Source organism: Anolis carolinensis, chromosome 5 (genome assembly GCF_035594765.1).
Source record: "Anolis carolinensis isolate JA03-04 chromosome 5, rAnoCar3.1.pri, whole genome shotgun sequence".
NCBI classification, from domain to species: domain Eukaryota; kingdom Metazoa; phylum Chordata; class Lepidosauria; order Squamata; family Dactyloidae; genus Anolis; species Anolis carolinensis.
In genome coordinates this window covers 50104868-50123681 of record NC_085845.1, presented here as the reverse complement: position 1 = coordinate 50123681, position 18814 = coordinate 50104868, and the positions used below count along the sequence as shown (strand labels likewise).

General features: G+C 35.7%; 1 protein-coding gene across 5 annotated transcripts in view; it reads right to left on the bottom strand.

Annotated features, from left to right (window-relative positions):
* Nucleotides 1–18814, bottom strand: part of arfip1 (ADP ribosylation factor interacting protein 1) — a 61861-nt gene that overhangs the window by 29683 nt on the left and 13364 nt on the right. For 4 of the 5 annotated variants that reach the window (XM_003221744.4, XM_008111970.3, XM_003221745.4 and 1 more), the window contains one exon: nt 12052–12153. In XM_003221744.4, coding sequence (XP_003221792.1) covers nt 12052–12153 — 102 coding nt within the window. Of the gene's footprint in view, nt 1–2822; nt 2915–12051; nt 12154–18814 lie in introns of those variants that run through there. The other variant, XM_062981090.1, reaches the window with a different exon arrangement.

The following is an 18814-nucleotide window of genomic DNA, read 5'->3' as shown; positions in this document are numbered from 1 at the left end:
GAATATATTTTTGCAGGCTACATTCCAGGCTTCACTTAAACTGGTAGATCAGATACTGTATACCAAATGCAAAGTGAGTCTATTTATGCTAGAGCAATGTTTCCAGCATTCTAGAATGTGCTTTGGTTACTTAAGTGGCTCTGTCAGAAGAAATACAAATTTCTACAAGTCAAAAATTCTAGTTTCTAGGCTATTTTTCTGTTTCAAGGGAAAGCATTTCAGAAACACTTTCATATTGAATTTCTTATTTTTATGACTTTTTCTTAACAGCTAAGTTGGACCACAACAATAATGAGTAGGCATTGAAAACAATAATTCATAGTAGAAAGTCTTCTGTTGTCCTTCTCCCTGATTAATCTTATTTTAGCATATTAAAGAGCATTTTACATCATAAGAATGTGGATATTAAAGTAAGTGTGGAGATCATGATGGTGGATGATGCCCCACTATTTGCTTTTTTGTTACAGATAATGATATCCACAGTCTAATAATAAATGCAAGACTGCATGTTCCCCATCTCTGTGACTCAGAATCTTGAGGGAATGGTGTGAATTAGAATTACACAAGTGGACTTAAAGAAGCTTACAAAAAAACTATAAAAATAAGCAACATGCTGGAAAAATAATACATTTCAGGATGCGACATAGAATAGCTCTGATTGTAATAAGGTCTATATTAAATGAAGTTTTAAAGATATTCAAAATAAGGTCTTGTAACTTCACTGCAATTTTCCTTTACTTAAGGAATGAAAAGGATCAATGCCAGATACATCAAAACAGAACTGGGAGTATGTCTAGGAGTTAATCATAAGAACTCTTAATATCTATCCATACTTTCCCCTTACTTTCTAAGGGTAAGGAGCTAGAAACCAAGACTTCTGACATGGAACTTAGCATTTTCAAGTTAAACCCATACTTCAGGGGTCTGGATCCATTTCAAAAAGTAAATCAAGAAGGGCAAACAGGTTGCCTTTACAATTCCTGGAGCTGCAATTTGAGATCTGCCATTACATTGGCTACTTAATGCTAATATCAATTAATGTTTTTGTTTTGAGCAACATCCTGGTTTGCTTTTATTTTCAGGAGCCTCAAACTCCAAGTTTGCAGCAATACAATTCTTCCATACAATTAAACAATAATTTCTAATTTTCAGCAGGGACGGCTAATGATTGTGATATCATTGGTGCTTTCCTCTCTCCACAGAATGACTCTTGACTTATCATTGAGCTCTATCAAAATCCATAATTTTGGACATAAAACCTTCCATCAACTTGATCCTGTGGTTGACTCATATTTGAGTGTACGGAGTAGTGCTGAGCACTGTAGTCCAATGCAAATGGAAAATTCAGACTACTGCCATCTCTACAACAGGACTGGCTGTAGCTCAAACAAGAGTGTGACATACATGCATTTCTGATGCATATCCTGTACCTCTTTCAGAAATGCTTCTCTACCTAAGATCATGGCTACCACACCAATGTAAAACAGAGGTATAAATTTAAGTAGAATAACAGCATGCATAATAATAAATCCTCAGAGCAGACATAAAGGGAGAGTTCTTCCCTTGGATACTCAACCTTCAAAAAATAAGACTGTATAAACTTATATGAATTAGGGAAACTGTAAAGACAATATTTTGCCCACTTGCTAAGTAAATAGTTTCTGCCATACAGCATTTTAGGTCTTTGAAAACCAGTCATGTCCTGCCTCATTTCCTATTTCTACATTGCTGGTGATGCAATGGGTTAAACCCTTGTGCCAGTAGGACTGCTGACCAATAGGTCAGCGGTTTGAAACTGGGGAGAGCAGGTGAGCTCCCTCTGTTAGCTCCAGCTCCCCAATCGGGGACATGAGAGAAACCTCCAACAAGGATGGTAAAACATCAAACATCTGGGCGCCCCCTGGGCAACGTCCTTGGAGATGGCCAATTCTCTCACACCAGACATGAAAAAAATGTACTAATTTAAGAAGGGATAGGATTTCTAAACTAATGTATGCCTGCTATGACTAGTAAGGGGGGCAATGGCTTTCCTAGCTTTCTGTAGTTTCAATACACGTGAAGAACTGGTGAACTACAGAGCATGTGCATGATTCAGTGAAGGCAGACTTATAATACTCTCCACAGTGGAAAAATCTGTGGCACGTTTGCCCACTCTTAATTTCCCTGAATTTATTTCCCATCTCCATGGATGTCTTGTAGGGCTGCTTTGTTTTCTAATGAATCTCCACTCATTCACCATTATACCCTTTTCCACACCCAAATTCTGGCAGTTCTGGGACATTTTTTTGTTATGCACTAAGTGTCAAAGTGTTCTTGCAATGAACAATCATCAGGGATTAAGCCTTTAATCTTTAATCAGCAGCATCAGTTTTTATTGAGAAGGGCTGTCAGCTTTAGTTTCAAACTCACAATGTTAATGACCATAATAAGCACAAAAACATGCCAAAGTCTACCTGTAACTTAATTTAGCACTCAACTGTTTCAAAGGATTGGAAAGCACATACAATTTCCTCAAGATTTTATTAAGGTTTGCTTGGAGTGAAACACTTGCTCTAAAGAAAACTGATTTATCTTTATGCATTCCCTTTTTAAAATAATTTACTGGCAACTCTTTGAAGTTTTGTGTTCAAAACTGTCAAAACTTAGAAACATGAATCTGAATGAACCCTGTCTTTAGTTACTATTGCTCTTATCAGAACTCTACAGCCAGTACCATATATTCCTGATTTGAGTGCACATTTCAGCAAAGAACATATTACTGGAAATGGCACCCATTTTAAGGGCTAGCCACTCTCCTTGAATTTGGTATACTTATGTCCCACCTTTCCTCCAAGTAGCTTTAAATGGTGTAACAATTCTCATCTACTGCCATATCATCTTGCTGTGCTTCTCCACTCATGCCAGCCAACAGTGTAATACAGATAATATGGTAAAGTGGACATGGCAACACAGTGGATGAAATCACAATAGGAATATGAAATAATGCATGTTAAACTAGGATTCTGATAGACCAGGGTATGAATTTCTACTTGGCCATGAAAACTCACTGGCTGACCGAGTAAATCACATCAAATCAGGTCTCATTTTATTATCTCCTTAACATAGCGTAAAGATTTGCATGCGGACCTACACTACGCTGACCCAAATATCCTGAAATTTACTCTAACAACTTGAAGCCAGTCCATGCAGGTGTTCCATGCTTTAACATGTAACATCAGAGAAGATCTAGCTACCCTAGCCCATAGCCAGGGGTCTCAGCATTTCTGTAATCATTGTGCATTTGGCTAGGGAGGGTGACTGCCAGATGCTTCTCCATGTGAAAACACAAAATGCCTGTGTGAGATCGTTTTGGGACTTTGAGGAGGAGGCCTTTGAGTGTGAGGATGGGAATATAAACATCAACCCTCCTGAAAAAGGACAATTGCAAAAATAAGGCCTACTTGCACATTTCTCAATCTGAATTCCAGTCTTGCCTCATATGAAATAAAGGCAACACCCTCTGAACAAATCCTGCCTGAAAACCCCTGTCATCATTGGCTTTCAAACAAAATAACTGAGCACTCTATATTATTCTCTAGAGAACTGTGCAAGTAGTAGTAGTAGTAGTAGTAGTAATAATAATAATAATAATAATAACAATAATGAATTTATTACCCGCCTCTCCCTGAAGTAGATTTCATAGCACAAAACTTTTAGCAAAATAACACAGCACATTTCTAACAGGAGTTAGAAAAAAGTTAATTAACAGTCCAGAAAGTGTGTGCATGCAGCAAAACCAGTATGTGGCACACACTGCAGTACATACTTCATTGTCTCTGCATCATCAAAAGTATCTGTAGAAAATAGTTTGCATGAGGTGATCATTACATGCAACATTTACAGGATGGAGGCAAGCAAAGGCAGTTTTCATTCAGATGGGAGATGGGTAATGATTAAAGGGAAAATTGAAAAAATTAGAATCACTTTAGTGTGTATATATGCCCCAAACAAAAATCAAAAAAAGTATTTTAAAAAGCTATTTGGGGAAATTGATAAGTTTGCACAAGGAGAAGTGTATTGTGCAGGAGATTATAACCTGGAATTGGTAACAACAAGGCAAAATAGTAATAGAAAGTTAAATATAAGGGAATACAACATGAATGATTTATTAGAAGGGGAACCAGAGAATAATAGATGGACATATTATTCGGGAAGACATGACACATATAGCAAAATAGATTATATTCTGGGGGAAAATACAAACCAATCAGTGATTCTACAGGCAAAAACACTTCCAATACATTTATCGGATCATGCACCATTAAGAGTAAAAGTAAAATTAGAAATAGAAAGAAAAGAAAGAACATGGAGATATAACACAGTTTTAAACAGTAGAGAGGAAGAATATGAAACATTAGGAAAGAACTAAATAAGTATTTCGAGACCAATGCCAATGGACAAGTAACTAAAGATATAATTTGGGATGCAAGTAAGGCAGTGATAAGGGGTCACTGTATAAGTTTAGAGGTAAATCTTAGAAGGAGATGGAGGAATGAACAGGATAAGAGAATAAAAGAAATAGAAACCCTGCAAGACAAACATAAAAGGACTAAGGATAGACAGATTTGGAGAGAGCTAAAGGAGAAAAAAAAACAATTAGAAGCATTTGAGGAAAGGAATATAATAAATAAATATCTATATGTTAAAAGCTATTCCCAAAGTGGGAATATAAAATCAATGAAGAGGATGGCTTACTATTTGAAAAAGAAAAAAACATGGATAAAGAGATTGAAAGACGAAAATGGGAAAGAACAAGAGGAGCAAAGTAAGATTAGGGAGATAATGGCAAAATATTATAAAGATCTATATAAGGAAGAGAGGGTAATGCAAGGGAACTTAAATATCAGAGAAAAAATTGCAGAGGAAGACAGAGAGTTATTAAACCAATCAATAACGCAAGAGGAAACAATAAGGGCAATTAAAGGGTTAAAGGGAGGCAAGTCACCAGGGCCAGATGGATTTCCAGCAGAATATTATAAAGCATTTATGGAAGAGTTGGCACCACACCTAACAGAGTTGTTCAATGAAATATACAATAAGCAAAAAGTTCCCCTAACATGGAAAGTATCAGAAATTATAACTATACCCAAAAAGGGGAGAGATTTAACACAACCAGGGTCATACAGACCCATTAGTCTATGCTATCAAGATTATAAAATATTTACAAAAATTTTAGCAAAAAGATTGGAAACAATAATGCCAAAAATAATCAAAGGGGATCAATATGGATTTGTGAAGGGAAGAAAAATTGGGGATCCAATAAAAAATGTAGTAATTGCAATGAATCATGAAAATTCGAATAAGAAAAAAATGGGAATTCTCAAATTGGATGTTTACAAAGCATTTGATAAAGTCAATCACAATTATCTGTTAAGATTATGTCAACAGTTGAATATGGGGGAAAACTTTTGCAAAACACTGCAACAATTGTACAGCAACTGTAAAGCAAAAATAAGGGTGAATAATGGAAGGACAGGAGAGATACCAATTTTAAATGGTACAAAACAAGGTTGTCCATTATCCCCCACTTTATTTGTAATAGCGATAGAAATGCTAGCTGAAAGTATCAGGAATAGCACCAATTGGACAGGGTACAAAATAGAAAAGGAAGGAGGACAAAAGGAAGAAATAAGGCTTAATTTCTTTGCCGATGATGCAATGATTATTACAAGTCAACCGTTAATTATGGTAAAAGATATTATTAAAAAACTGGAAGAATTTAAAAATATATCAGGACTATTTGTTAATATTAAAAAGTCAGAGATACTATGTCTTAATACCCCACCAAGGGAACAACTGGAGATTAGGAAAATATCAGGGTTAAGATTAGGATTAAAGAAGCTGAAATACTTAGGAGTATGGATATATAAAAACCCAAAGAGTATAGTCAAGGGGAATTATAAACAAAAATGGAAGGTAATAGAGAAACAGTTTAAGAATTGGGAAGGGAAAACATTAACAAGAGTGGACAGAATAAGGGCACTAAAAATGTTTATAATACCAAAATTGACATATTTATTTCAAACATTACCGAACACAGTAGATAGGAAGACACTAAAGACATGGGACAGGAGAATAAGAAAATGGGCAGTCGGAGGAAAAAGGCCCAGAATAAGAGACAAATGGTTAAATGCAAAAGAGGAAGAGGGAGGCTGGGGGATTCCAAGTTTAGAAGTCTATCACGATGCGTTTCAAATCCAAAGATTATTGGAAATACAGTATACTAAAAAAAAAGGGCAAATATGGAGAAGATAATAAATAATACTAAAGAAAAAGAAATAATATTTAGGGAATGGAGTAGGAGAGAAGAAGCAGAATTTAAGGAACCTTTTAAAGGAACAATAAAAGTGTGGAAAAAAAGAAAGAAGAAGCTAAGTCCAGGTAATGAGAGAATAAGATGGCAACTATATGGCAAATTAATTACAATAACAACGAAATTATAGGCAGAACATTGAGATCAATTGAAAGTAGAGGGAAAAGGTTAGTGGAGGATTTGTATACAATAGATGGAGACCCTGTAGAACAAAAAGAAATTCAGAATTGGATAGGATCACGGAATTGGATTCAAAGCTGGGCTATAAGACAGGAAATTTTTAGACTGAGAGAAAAAATTAGAGAACAGGACAGTCCATTTGAGAAGGTGATTAGGAAATGTTTGAGAGAGGAAAAGAAGGTGGCAGGAGATCTGTATGAACAAATTATAACGGTAAAAGAAGAAATAGTAGAGGAAATTTTCCAAACATGGAGAATGGACATGGAAATTGAGAGGGAAGATATGCAAAGGGAAATAAGTAATATAGCAAAAGAAAAGTACAATGTATTAAGGGAAGCAAGAAGGAAAATGTTACAAAAATGGTACAGAACTCCTGCACAACTTTCACGGTTTTTACCAGGGATGAAAGATAGGTGTTGGCATGGTTGTGAACAAAGAGGGGTGTTCAATCATATGATATGGGAGTGCGATCGGGTGCAAGAATACTGGAGAATGATTGAAGGAGAAATCAATAGAATGCTAAATCTACAAATAGTAATAGTTAATAGAAATGTACTACATGCAAGGATAACAGAAGTGAAGAATATACAAAAAGAAAAAATGATTGACAAATTAATAGCATGTGCACAAATTGTTTTAGTGAGCGGTTGGAAAGATAAAACAAAATGGACTCTGACGAATTGGTATAAGTATATAGTTGATATGTTAAATGTAGAAATCACAAATTGCAAATGGAATAATATAGATAAAATTGAAAATATTGCAATAATCAAGGGGATGTGGGAACCAGTTAAGAACTATTTAGAGATTGTACTAAGATGTGGAGTGGAAAAATTAAGATTGAGATTGATATTTCAAATGTAACTTCTGTAGTTTGTTGTATAAAGTGTATGTACAAGGAGGGGATGGTGGGAGGGTGGAAGTGGGATAAAATGACAAAACAATAATAATAATAATAATAATAATAAAAAAGCAAAGGCAGTTTTCCCATTAGACCTCTTAAGGGAGGAGACAAGCTTATCTGAAGTGGATTTCAGAGATCAAACACAAACTTTCACTGCGTTTAGTGGGGACGAGAGAGAGGGCCTTCTCAGCCATGGCTCCCCGACTCTGGAACTCCCTCCCCAGGGAGATTAGGATGGCTCCCTCTCTATCTTCCTTCAGGAAACAACTGAAGACTTGGATGTTTCGGCAGGCCTTTGGAGATACAGTCATTAATTAATCAGCCCCAGAGGGTTTTTAAAAATCTATCCTATATTTATCACGGTCTTACCATTTATGTGTTTTAAATGTAATTTTTTATCCTGTATTGTTGTTTTAATTGATATATTATATTACTATTTTATCTTTTTTATATTGTGATTTGTACTATGTTGTTTATATTTTGTCCTTATGTTGTTTGGGCCATTGCCCCATGTAAGCCGCCCCGAGTCCCCGCGGGGAGATGGTGGCAGGGTATAAATAAAGTTATTATTATTATTATTATTATTATTATTATTATTATTATATTGATAAATATAGCAATTTCCCTAGATTTTATGAAGTCAGATAATTTTAAGATGATTTAAGAAATGGTATGCATCTGCAAATTATTCTGAGTAAATCTTCAGCCTGAATGAAAAGCATATCATATCCCTATTTTTTTAATAAAAAAATACATTGTTGTTATGTAAACAAAAGTTAATTATTTAAATTACAAACGTAAATTACTAACACTAGCCAAATTGCACAAAACAACACCTTTCTGTGGCTGTGCTGAAAAATATAATTCAGTCTGTTGGACTTCCATGCTAAACTGTAGGGAACCTTAATGCTACCAGCAATAAAGTTAGGAATATAAACGATATGCGCATACCATTCTGCATCTGAATGACTACAATTACAGTAGAGTCTCACTTATCCAACACTCGCTTATCCAACGTTCTGGATTATCCAACACATTTTTGTAGTCAATGTTTTCAATACATCGTGATATTTTGGTGCCAAGTTCATAAATACAGTAATTTCTACATTGCATTACTGTGTATTGAACTACTTTTTCTGTCAAATTTGTGGTATAACATGATGTTTTGGTGCTTAATTTGTAAAAGCATAACCTAATTTGATGTTTAATAGGCTTTTCCTTAATCCCTCCTTATTATCCAACATATTCGCTTATCCAACATTCTGCCGGCCCGTTTATGTTGGATAAGTGAGACTCTACTGTAATATGATAACTAAGCCCTACTAGCTTCCAATTTGATAATGAAATAAAGACCATGATAAAGGCAATCAAAAGTATTACAAAAGTACATTATTAAAACTTTCTGCAGCCTTAATTTTTCAACTGTACTATCTGAATAATTAAATATTTTCTTTGTCTTGAAACACACAGCTGATGCTTTAGCACCCTTTCCCCAAAAGTTTGTTGAGCTCAATTATTATTTTTGCTATTCAAAGAACTCAGCTACAACAAAGAGGGGGATCATGGAAATCCTTCAGGCACAAACCTGTTCAAGTGTGTGAGCTGCCTGCCAGGCATCTAGGCAAAGGTTTTAGAAAAGCAGATGGACCTCAAGCATCTATTTTTGTACTAAAGACTGAATTTTTCTATTTCTCATGTTATTAGTCAACATTTCAATATCCCATATATATAAAAATCAAGGGCAGGTTTATGCATTTTGATATGATCGATGGGTAAGTTGAGGAGAAAGCATCACTACCATACCATCTCAGGGGTCCATTTCCCTACCCAGGCTTTCAAGGTCTGAAAACATATCATGATAAAGAGAATAAACTCATGTGTGCTTCTTTTAGGTTTCTTTTTGCGATGAACCAAGTTCTCATCTTTTGCTACTCTGCTCGGGGAAGGGCATAGTTCCTTTTTAAAAAATGAGGGTTAATGTACAGTACTTTGACCTATGGATAAGCTGACCAATGTCTGATTAACAATTTTGGAGTACATATACTAATGGTTGAGATTATACTTTAGAGAAATGGATCCAGAATCTATATTCTACTAGTAGAAAGCCTTTGCTCACAGATCGTACCACTGTCTAATTCTTAGAAGTCTCCCTCCCAGGCAATATACTTCACCCCATTCAGGAGAGTCCCTGGCTCTTTGTATAGCATTTTCAGTAGACTGGATTGAACATTGTAGGGTAAATGCAGCAATAAAGTTCATTTTCTGCCAGTTCAATTATACAGGACCAAATCTACATCCAATCCTTTATACCTTTATTCTGCAATTTATTGAAATATTGAAATACAGTCATTATCATACATATGCCACAGTCATTCATCATAGGCTAAATATACAGAAGTAATTCATTTTGTTCATAAAGTTACTTCCCTCTCTTACCTTTTGTAATTTCAGTAGAAGACTTAATAGACAGGAAAGCAGAGCTCATTGCACAACTATTTTACGTTAATCATGGTGACCCCAAAATAATTTCATCCTGTATGTTTTCCTATTTCAAATGCCTATAATCACCTGCAAGCATGTAATAAAGGGGAATAATTCCCATTGTATCTAGTCTTTCATTAGACAACAGTAGCATTTTTGCAACATCTGCCCCACAGATTAGATTTTATATTGCTTTTGCAGTTTTCTTTAGAAACAGTTTGTGATGTGAAACAGGGTCAATTAATATATGTTCCAGATCCCCCGTAATTATAGTAGTAAGCTATATCTATCTATTATCATCACCTGGTCCATAGCTTATGATAAATGGTGATGGTTATCACTTCTCTAATGTAACACACACTCTGAAGATCATTTCAGAAGGCCCATCCCATAAAGTTATATAGATTAAAACAGATATCACACTTTGGTTATTTGAATACATGAGTAACTAACTGTAACACCCAGCATTAATCAGGAAAAATAATTAAATCTCATCTGTAGCTGTTCAATTTTGACTGCTCTGGGGAACGAGGCATCTCTGTTAGGATGCCCAAAAGAGCCTTCCTCTCCCAACAAACTTTTCATTATAATATTGAGAAATAAAAAATAATTGGGGCGCCTCCACCACCACTACTCTGGGTATTTTAATGTATATCACATAACGTTTTATGTTAAAAATATCTCAATTATCCACTCCAGATTTGCTGAAGATTTATCCAACTATTTACATATGTGATAAGAGACAGACACTTAATTTTATGTATATAGTCATGGTAAAAGCTCAAAACTCTGCATGAACTGAAAAAAATGAATGCCCCCTCATGGAAATCAGAGATGAACTTTCTGTGTAAATCAGATGATCTCAAATATAGCCTTCAAATTTGCTGAAAATTCAGCCAGAGCCAAATCTGCAAGGCATTCATAGGTAATGTGGTTAAAAAAGGAGTGTATAATCTGTCAATATGGGTATGGTGGCACTATCAATTGATTTTCAGAGGGTAATGTGTTTAAAATTACAAAAACAAATAATGCAATGTTTCCCAGTTTGTTTCCATTACATAAAGAAGAAGCAATTAACAACTTGGTGCCACTGCAAGGGCCCGATAGGATTAACAGTGAATCGCAAGACTGTTGTTCCTGTGGCCCTATTAGGGGAATAAAATGGCTGACCAGAACTTTCCTGACACGAAAAAAATCCTCATCTTTCTCACTAAATTGTTTTGTACAATATCATAATACTGGGCAGATTGCTACAAATCTTCTGCTGCCTAAAGTAATGGTAATACATTTTGTGCCAAACTCCCTGTGGCTTTCTCTCATAATATTACTATTGGGAAAATAAGACAAAAATACTACCGTAAGTCTAGAGCTTTGATTTTTTAAATCTGAAGGATATTCACAGAAACTTTATTTCTGCAGCTTACACAAACAGAACTCCTTGTGCTAGAACACACAAGTGGATATTGAAGTATTTTACCATTTTATTAATGAAGTCACATTTTACAACTGTAATCCTTTCCTCCCCTGTTTTATAATTTCAGCAGAATGCTGAGGAGGCAGGAAAGCACAGCTGCTTATACAACTATCTAAAATATATATTCAATTCCAATATTTTTAATGGGAATAACAACTAATTTAATTACACAAATAGCCAATATTTAGCATAACCTTGATAGCTAAAAACAGAAATAAATATATATTCAAAAAGAAATGGAACTACGGAAGTCATTTAGGTTCCTAGATTCCAGATCACACTTGTTCAGTTCATATTTGTCTGGAAGAATTATTAATAATTCAGGAGATTAAGTTTACCCTATTAACCAGATTAAGAAAGAAAGAAAGAAAGAAAGAAAGAAAGAAAGAAAGAAAGAAAGAAAAGAAAAGAAAAGAACGAACGACTTAAAGGTCGAACAGTTGTTATTTTATGGTATCTTACACTCCCAATCTGCACTTTATGCTTGAAAAGATTTGTTGCTTTTCTGAAGTTATTTAGATGTTTGTTTATCACCAGTAACCAGGCTTCTCAAAGAAGGAGAAGCTTTGGCTAATCAAGACACTATATTGCTGCTGAATTTTAATCTAAAAGGATTACTAATAAGCAATTTAGGGGATTGCATTAGAATGATATACATACCCTATTGAAGCTGTGCTCCTGTGCATCCTCAAGTTCTCCATTGCTTGTCACCGAGATTTCTGCTGCTGAATTTTTGGGAGATTCTTGAGCCATTGAAACACCCTACAATATGAAAAGACATGTTAGTGTTCCTTAAATATTATCCACATTTCTCTACTAAATATGGTAGTCTAAAGGAAAAAAAATTCATGAACCCTGACGAGCACACTTTTACACTTCAGGATTTTATTAATTTTATGAAACCTACCCTATAAGTCTAGAATTTTGAGTTTAAAAAATCAACCCAAAAAATCTGGGTTGGTTTACTTTCAGGTTAGTGTGAGTATTGTACCTTAGGTTTTATGGGGGGAAAAGGAGCATCCTCTTCTCTGGATATAGCGATGAAAGGCAAAAACTAGGTCAGTCCCAGGTCAATCTAAAGAAGCACTGATCTCCCTCTATTTTCTCTACCGTGGTGCCGTTTTGGCTCTTCTGAATGCCTGGGCAGAGAGATGGCAGCGGTGGTTGGCCACAAGCCAGCATTGGTGTTTTTCCCTTTCCATGGAATGACCTCAACATATCCACAGATAATAGCAAAACCATAATTTTGGTCCTAAAACATACCCTAACTTATACATGATATCCATTTATACCTGGCAGCTTGTTCAATTATTAACCCTTCTAGAAACCTATGTTACAGATATCCTCCATCCAGATGATCAAAATCCTACCCTCCGAGTCTCTTCAGCAATTGAAATCCTATATAAGCAACTTGCAGCATCCCTCACCACTGACTATGCCATCCAGAGTTGACCAGACTACTCTCCAGCAACATCTAGAGGCTACAGTTGTTCACCCTCACTGTAGATCAGTGATGTCAAACATGTATTCCTCCAGGTGTTCTTGACTTCAGCTCCCAGAATTCCTGGCCACTGAACAAGCTCCTTATGGTTTCTAGGAGTTGGGGGCCTAAACATTTAGACGGCCACAAGTTTGACACCTGCACTCTAGATGGTTACTTAATGTAATGACTAAGCTATATAGCCATATAGTGACTGCACAAAAGACATTTTCGGCACTAAGTTTTACTGTACAAAAAAAAAATCCTGAGTCACAGCAGATCTCTTCTGTGAACAAAAGATAACCACAGCAAAATATAAGGCTAATGTATCAGGTACAATTAATCTGCTATTGATTGTGTAGTCTCAATATTCAGTGCCTGGAAGGCGTACCAGTGCATCCTATCAAGCAATTAATACACTGTCAAGTTGCCGGACAGTACTTGGATTTGTACTATTGCTCTTTAGATGCAAATATAGGGCCAGAAAACATGTTTCTTTTACCTCATGTTTTTCCCATATGAGCCTTAGGGTCTTATCATAAGTTTGGCACTGCTGATTAATCTGAACAGATGTACATTACTGTACTTCAAAGGAATTCATTATCTGTTTATTGGCAAATCATTTCCTCTTTTACTTAACACCTGCTGATTGTAGGAGTCTGACTCACATAATCGTAGTGTCTGTTTTCACTAGTTATTGAACAAAGATCAAAAGCCTAATGCTTTAAGTCCATCAGAATATAATACATTATTACTATCTTGGCTTATCTTAACAAAATTAGCATGTGTCCCATGGGTCACTGTAGAACTCTTCCTTCTTGACTTCATTGATTCATGGGACAACCTCAATGAATGGTCCATACTGCTGGCAGGAGGAAGCTTTTCTTTCCTACGTCATTGTATTTATACTTGTGTATTATTGTTTATGTTGGAGTGCTTCTGTGAGCCGCCCCACATCCCTTCAGGGAGATTGTGGCGGGGTACAAATAAAGACATTATTATTATTATTATTATTATTATTATTATTATTATTATTATTATTATTATTTTATTCCCCCCCCCCCCTAACGTTAGTCAGGAAGTTGGGGTGGCTGCAGTGAAGGAGTTGAGGAAGATTCCCAAAAGGGCTAGAAAGTTTTTATGCCACCAGGATTTCCACTCCTGGCAAGTTCTTTTACCTCATTTTTGGAGACACAATTTCTCCTTCAGTTCCCCCTGCTCTCCCAAAAGGATCGCCTGATGATCCCCTGTGTTGCATTTTCGGTGGGAGAGACATGAAGGAAAACAGGGTACAAAGAAGCCTACTATACAGTACAAAAACAAATATTTTTCTGCCCTGTTTTGTTTGTTTTCTAAAACTGGAGTAGGCGTACAGGTAGGATGCACCCAGCTGACAAAAATCATGTGAGATATTTGCCAAACCTGCCAAGAAAAAAAGAAGGGGGGTTGCTTTCCACTTATATAAGATACATCTATGTGGTTTGAGCAGCTAGTCTGGCAAGCTATAAATCCAGAAGAAATCCTAGGTCTAACAAGTCATTTGTGGGATGGCTGCACTTGCTTAACATCTCTGCACAAACATTTTAGTGCTGTTTAGCTGTGAAATAATGACTTCCCAAATATTTATGATATCATTTAATTTACACCCAATTTAATAATTAAAACGATCTTGAACTTTACCAACAACGTAATCTGGGATTTTTCTTAGGACCCCCTCCCTTTGGTTTTTTTGTGCAGCACATATTAAATAAAGACGACATTTTAAAGGAATTCTTAGAGAGCCATTCACCCTGTTTTCAAGGCAATTCACAAAGATAAAGCAAAACTAACCCTATAACACAACAAATGCCACACCAAAATTGATGGAATAGAGCTGTTTAATTGTTGGAAAACCTGAACTGTGAATAATTTTGGTCATATAGTGCCCTCAAGTGGCAACTCTTATGTACTGTGGCCATTTTTGCTTTAATGTATTATTTGGCCTTACATACCCTAAAAGCACCAAACTTGAAGGCAGGCACACACACATACACACGGTAGTTATTTTACAACATTACTGCTTGAATCTAGACATATATATGGTATATAAATTGATACCATTCCCAGTGCATTGCTAGAAATGATGGTGAGCTGCAGCATATTTTTTTCAATGTAATCACAAGTCATTTTTTAAGAAAACAATCCAACTTCAATAATATTTTTTCACTAATTAAATGTCCACATTTTGTTCTTTAACTATACTAAAAATCTTAATTTCAAAAGGCAATCTAAGACAGAGTCTTAAAAACTATTTCTAGCCTCAAATATAGTCCCTACAGGAAACTTTTATAACTTGAAGAGCGAGTATTAGTTAATGTTTTAAAAATACACATTATGGCAGTAACTACATTGATAACTAAGGCATACAATTATTTTTCATTGTAGGACCTAAAATACCCTAAGAACATGTAATCCTGGCTGATCTTGGAAGCTAAGCACCGTGACCCTGAGGAATACTTGGATAGCCAACAAATACCAGGTGCTGTAGGCTATGTCTCAAATGAAGAAACTGGTAAAACCAACCCTAAATATTCATTGTCTAAACAAACCCAATGAAATTCATGGGGCCAACAAAACTTAACATGCAACTTGAAAATAAATACATACATTTTTCAGATGCTTCTCCTTCTTTCACTGTACGTTTATTCTTTCACTGTACAATATTCTTTCACTTTGAGTGAAATAATAACAAAGTTTCCAGCTTTGAGTGAAATAATAACAAAGAAAAAAGCCTACATAAGCATTGGAATTAAGGAACATAAATAAGGATCTTAATTAACATCTCATTACCAGGGAAAATCTATATTTATATCTTAACTTTATCATCTTTGTCAATGATGAAGATAAGCGGAATTCATTAATATTGTTCAGGCACTTTTATTTTTTTAAAGGAAAACTACTCACATTTTTCATGTAGAATTCAGCACTGTGTTTATACAGTACTTTATTTTATTAAAGGAAAACAAATTGCTGTACTTTATCACATTGACAGCAGTTCTGACACAGTTGCTCCAATTTAACTAAGCAAATGTAACAGACGACCACAGCAGGCAAACAAAAGCCAAAGCAGAATACAAATTATACTTAACCTTTTTAAGTCAGAGAAGTCACCTAGTATGAACATAATGTATTGTTTCCAGGGATTACACAACACCATTTCAGCAAGTACATGGAACAAAGAAATACCAAACTGGTAGATACATTTATCAAATATGTCATCCACATATGCTTTTTTAAGATCAAATGTAGACTTCTCTGCTACACTATCCATATACATTAACATATACACTATATAAAATATCCCAAATAGGGAAACAAAGGTCAGGGGACTTTAAGAAACAACACATTACAAGCCCCTTAAACAAATGACTGATACCTGTGGTTTCATTTACCAATATCTGACCATGTATGTCCTCTCTAGGCATTTCTTAGGGACTCTGTGGTAGGTTTCCATGCAAAATTGACCACAGAGTCACGCCAGAAGACTTAGTGAGGCAATTTCTAGTGCATGCTTCTCCCTACAGTTGTTTGTTCAATAAGGTTTGCTATTATTCAAAAGTTTCACTTATCACAGTGAGATCAGGAATGTATCCCCTACAGGGGATCATACTGTAATTAGTTTTTCATGTATTTTATTTATACAAAATTCTGTTTAAAATCAGAAAATAATCTCATTGACTTCAGATTCCAGTTTCATGAATCACAATTCAGTCAGAGAAAACTACAGCTGAAATACAAAGAGAATTACCAGCTGAACTGGTATAACACTTCACTTCCCATTGTTTTAGTTCAAAACAAAATATGAACACCCAAGATTTATTGCCCTATGCATGTTCAGTCAGAACACGTTCCAGCTAGATGTGCTTCTAAGTAAACAGGCAAAGAACTAGACATAAAGATACACTGTCTACTAATAATATTCATAAAAATAATACATTGTTTTAAGAAAAAATCCACAAAGCAAGGCTTCCTAATTTGCCGTCCCTTCCCCTATGAGGACTGATTGAGCATTACCAAATATAGAATAGCTCAGCATTAGCTTTCCTCCGATTTCAAAAGAGCAATGTTTGGTTTCTCAGGAAAAAACAGATGAAATACATGCTTTCTCATAGAGTAGTAATATTTAATCACCAATTCGACATCAGGAGGCCAGTTATTGTTAGCATTTACTAAAATATTGATATACTCTGTGTGTGTGTGTGTGTGTGTGTGTGTGTGTGTGTATGTGTGTGTGTGTGTGTGTGTGTGTGTGTGTGTATATATATATATATATATATATATATATATATATATATATATATGGTTTAGTAATTATAAATGTAAGACATGTTGTCCCAGCCATGAGGCATTCATTTCTTCCTTTTAAAAACCCGATGGCTTCAGACTAGAAGAACTTTTACAAAGTTTCTAGAGGATCTAAAGGTCATGAGAGCTTCCAAAGTTCAGTCTGGAAGTCACATAGGGTATACTTTACCCTTCCATAGGATTTGGTCGAAATATGGCAAAATTGGGCTTAGTCTTAACTATATTTTATGAAACATATTTTCAATTCATGATTTATCTTGCCAACATGTTTTCATAAACCAAAAGTTAAGATTCATTAGGCCTTAGGGTTCAGAAATAACATTAAACTACAATGAAGCAGAAGGTTCTGATCACCTTCGAGTTGCATCAGAGGAGGGGAGGCAGCATACAAATCCACAGCTCACTAAAGATTAGCTTTACATGACAACACTGCTTTTGACAACTATATTCCAGGCTTCTGTAGTTGCCATACTTCCAAGGTACTTGCCAGTGGAGAAATATCAGGGAAGAAGCTTCCACAACAGTCCAAACCTTCTCAATAAGGCCCACCGCTTACTGCCATCCACTGTTAATGTTAGGAAAGCTATTATAGTATTGCCATTTGCAAGTTTAATGTTTCTTTATGATACAATAGAGAACCAGTATAGTGCAGTGATTTAAGCATTGGAGTAGGGAGTTCATCTCATGAGTGGGGGGGAGGGGGGGGAGGAGAGAAGCAGAGGGAACTGTCTTACTTCATCCCTTACTGTCTTTCCCAGTCTTCTTGGATGGCCTGCCTTTCCCTTTTTTAAGCCATAACAATTGACTCCTGAAGATGGACTTTTGGCTCAGTTTCCATATGCTATGGAAACAGAATGCCACAGAGTCCCACCAGAAGTGCCCTTACGTCATGTGGGATTCCGCAGTACAAGGAAACAGAGCCAAAAGTCTGTCTGATGAGGTCCTTGGACTTTGCGAGCCCAGGCCTGAATCCCTGCTCAGTCACTGAAGCTCACTGGGAGATCTCAGGCAAATCAAACTCAGTCTTAGAGGAAAGCAAGTCTCTTCTGAATCATATTTGAGCAGAAACCCTTATGACATGGTCATCATAAGGCAGAGTGGGACTTGAAGGCATGTAACAACATGCCAAAGTAATAAACAATTTTTCAAACATATAAAAAGATATAACAAAGTTTCAGAATAGGTTATAACCTAAAATGTACATGACCCTTGAATAACTCTACAGCAAAGATGGGAATCATGAGGCCCTCTAGATGTTGTTGCACTGCAAATCCCAGCACTTATCATCAGCACAATGATGATAATATTTTGAATTTTAATTTAACAACATTTTGAGGACCACATGATTCTCACCCCTGCTCTATAGCTGTATTAACATTACAATGAGTTCTAAAACCTGAGAAATCAGAACTTTGTGGCAATTTTAATTCAACTAGGTCCAATTTAATCAGCTGAAATTATTCTAAATATCTTTTATATTAGCATTCCACATTTAAAATTCTACTCCTGGCCTTCTTACACTCACAGAACCAACAAAAACTACTTCAAACACCCTAAATTTGCAATATATACTTCATGGGGCTCCCCCCCCCCCCAAAA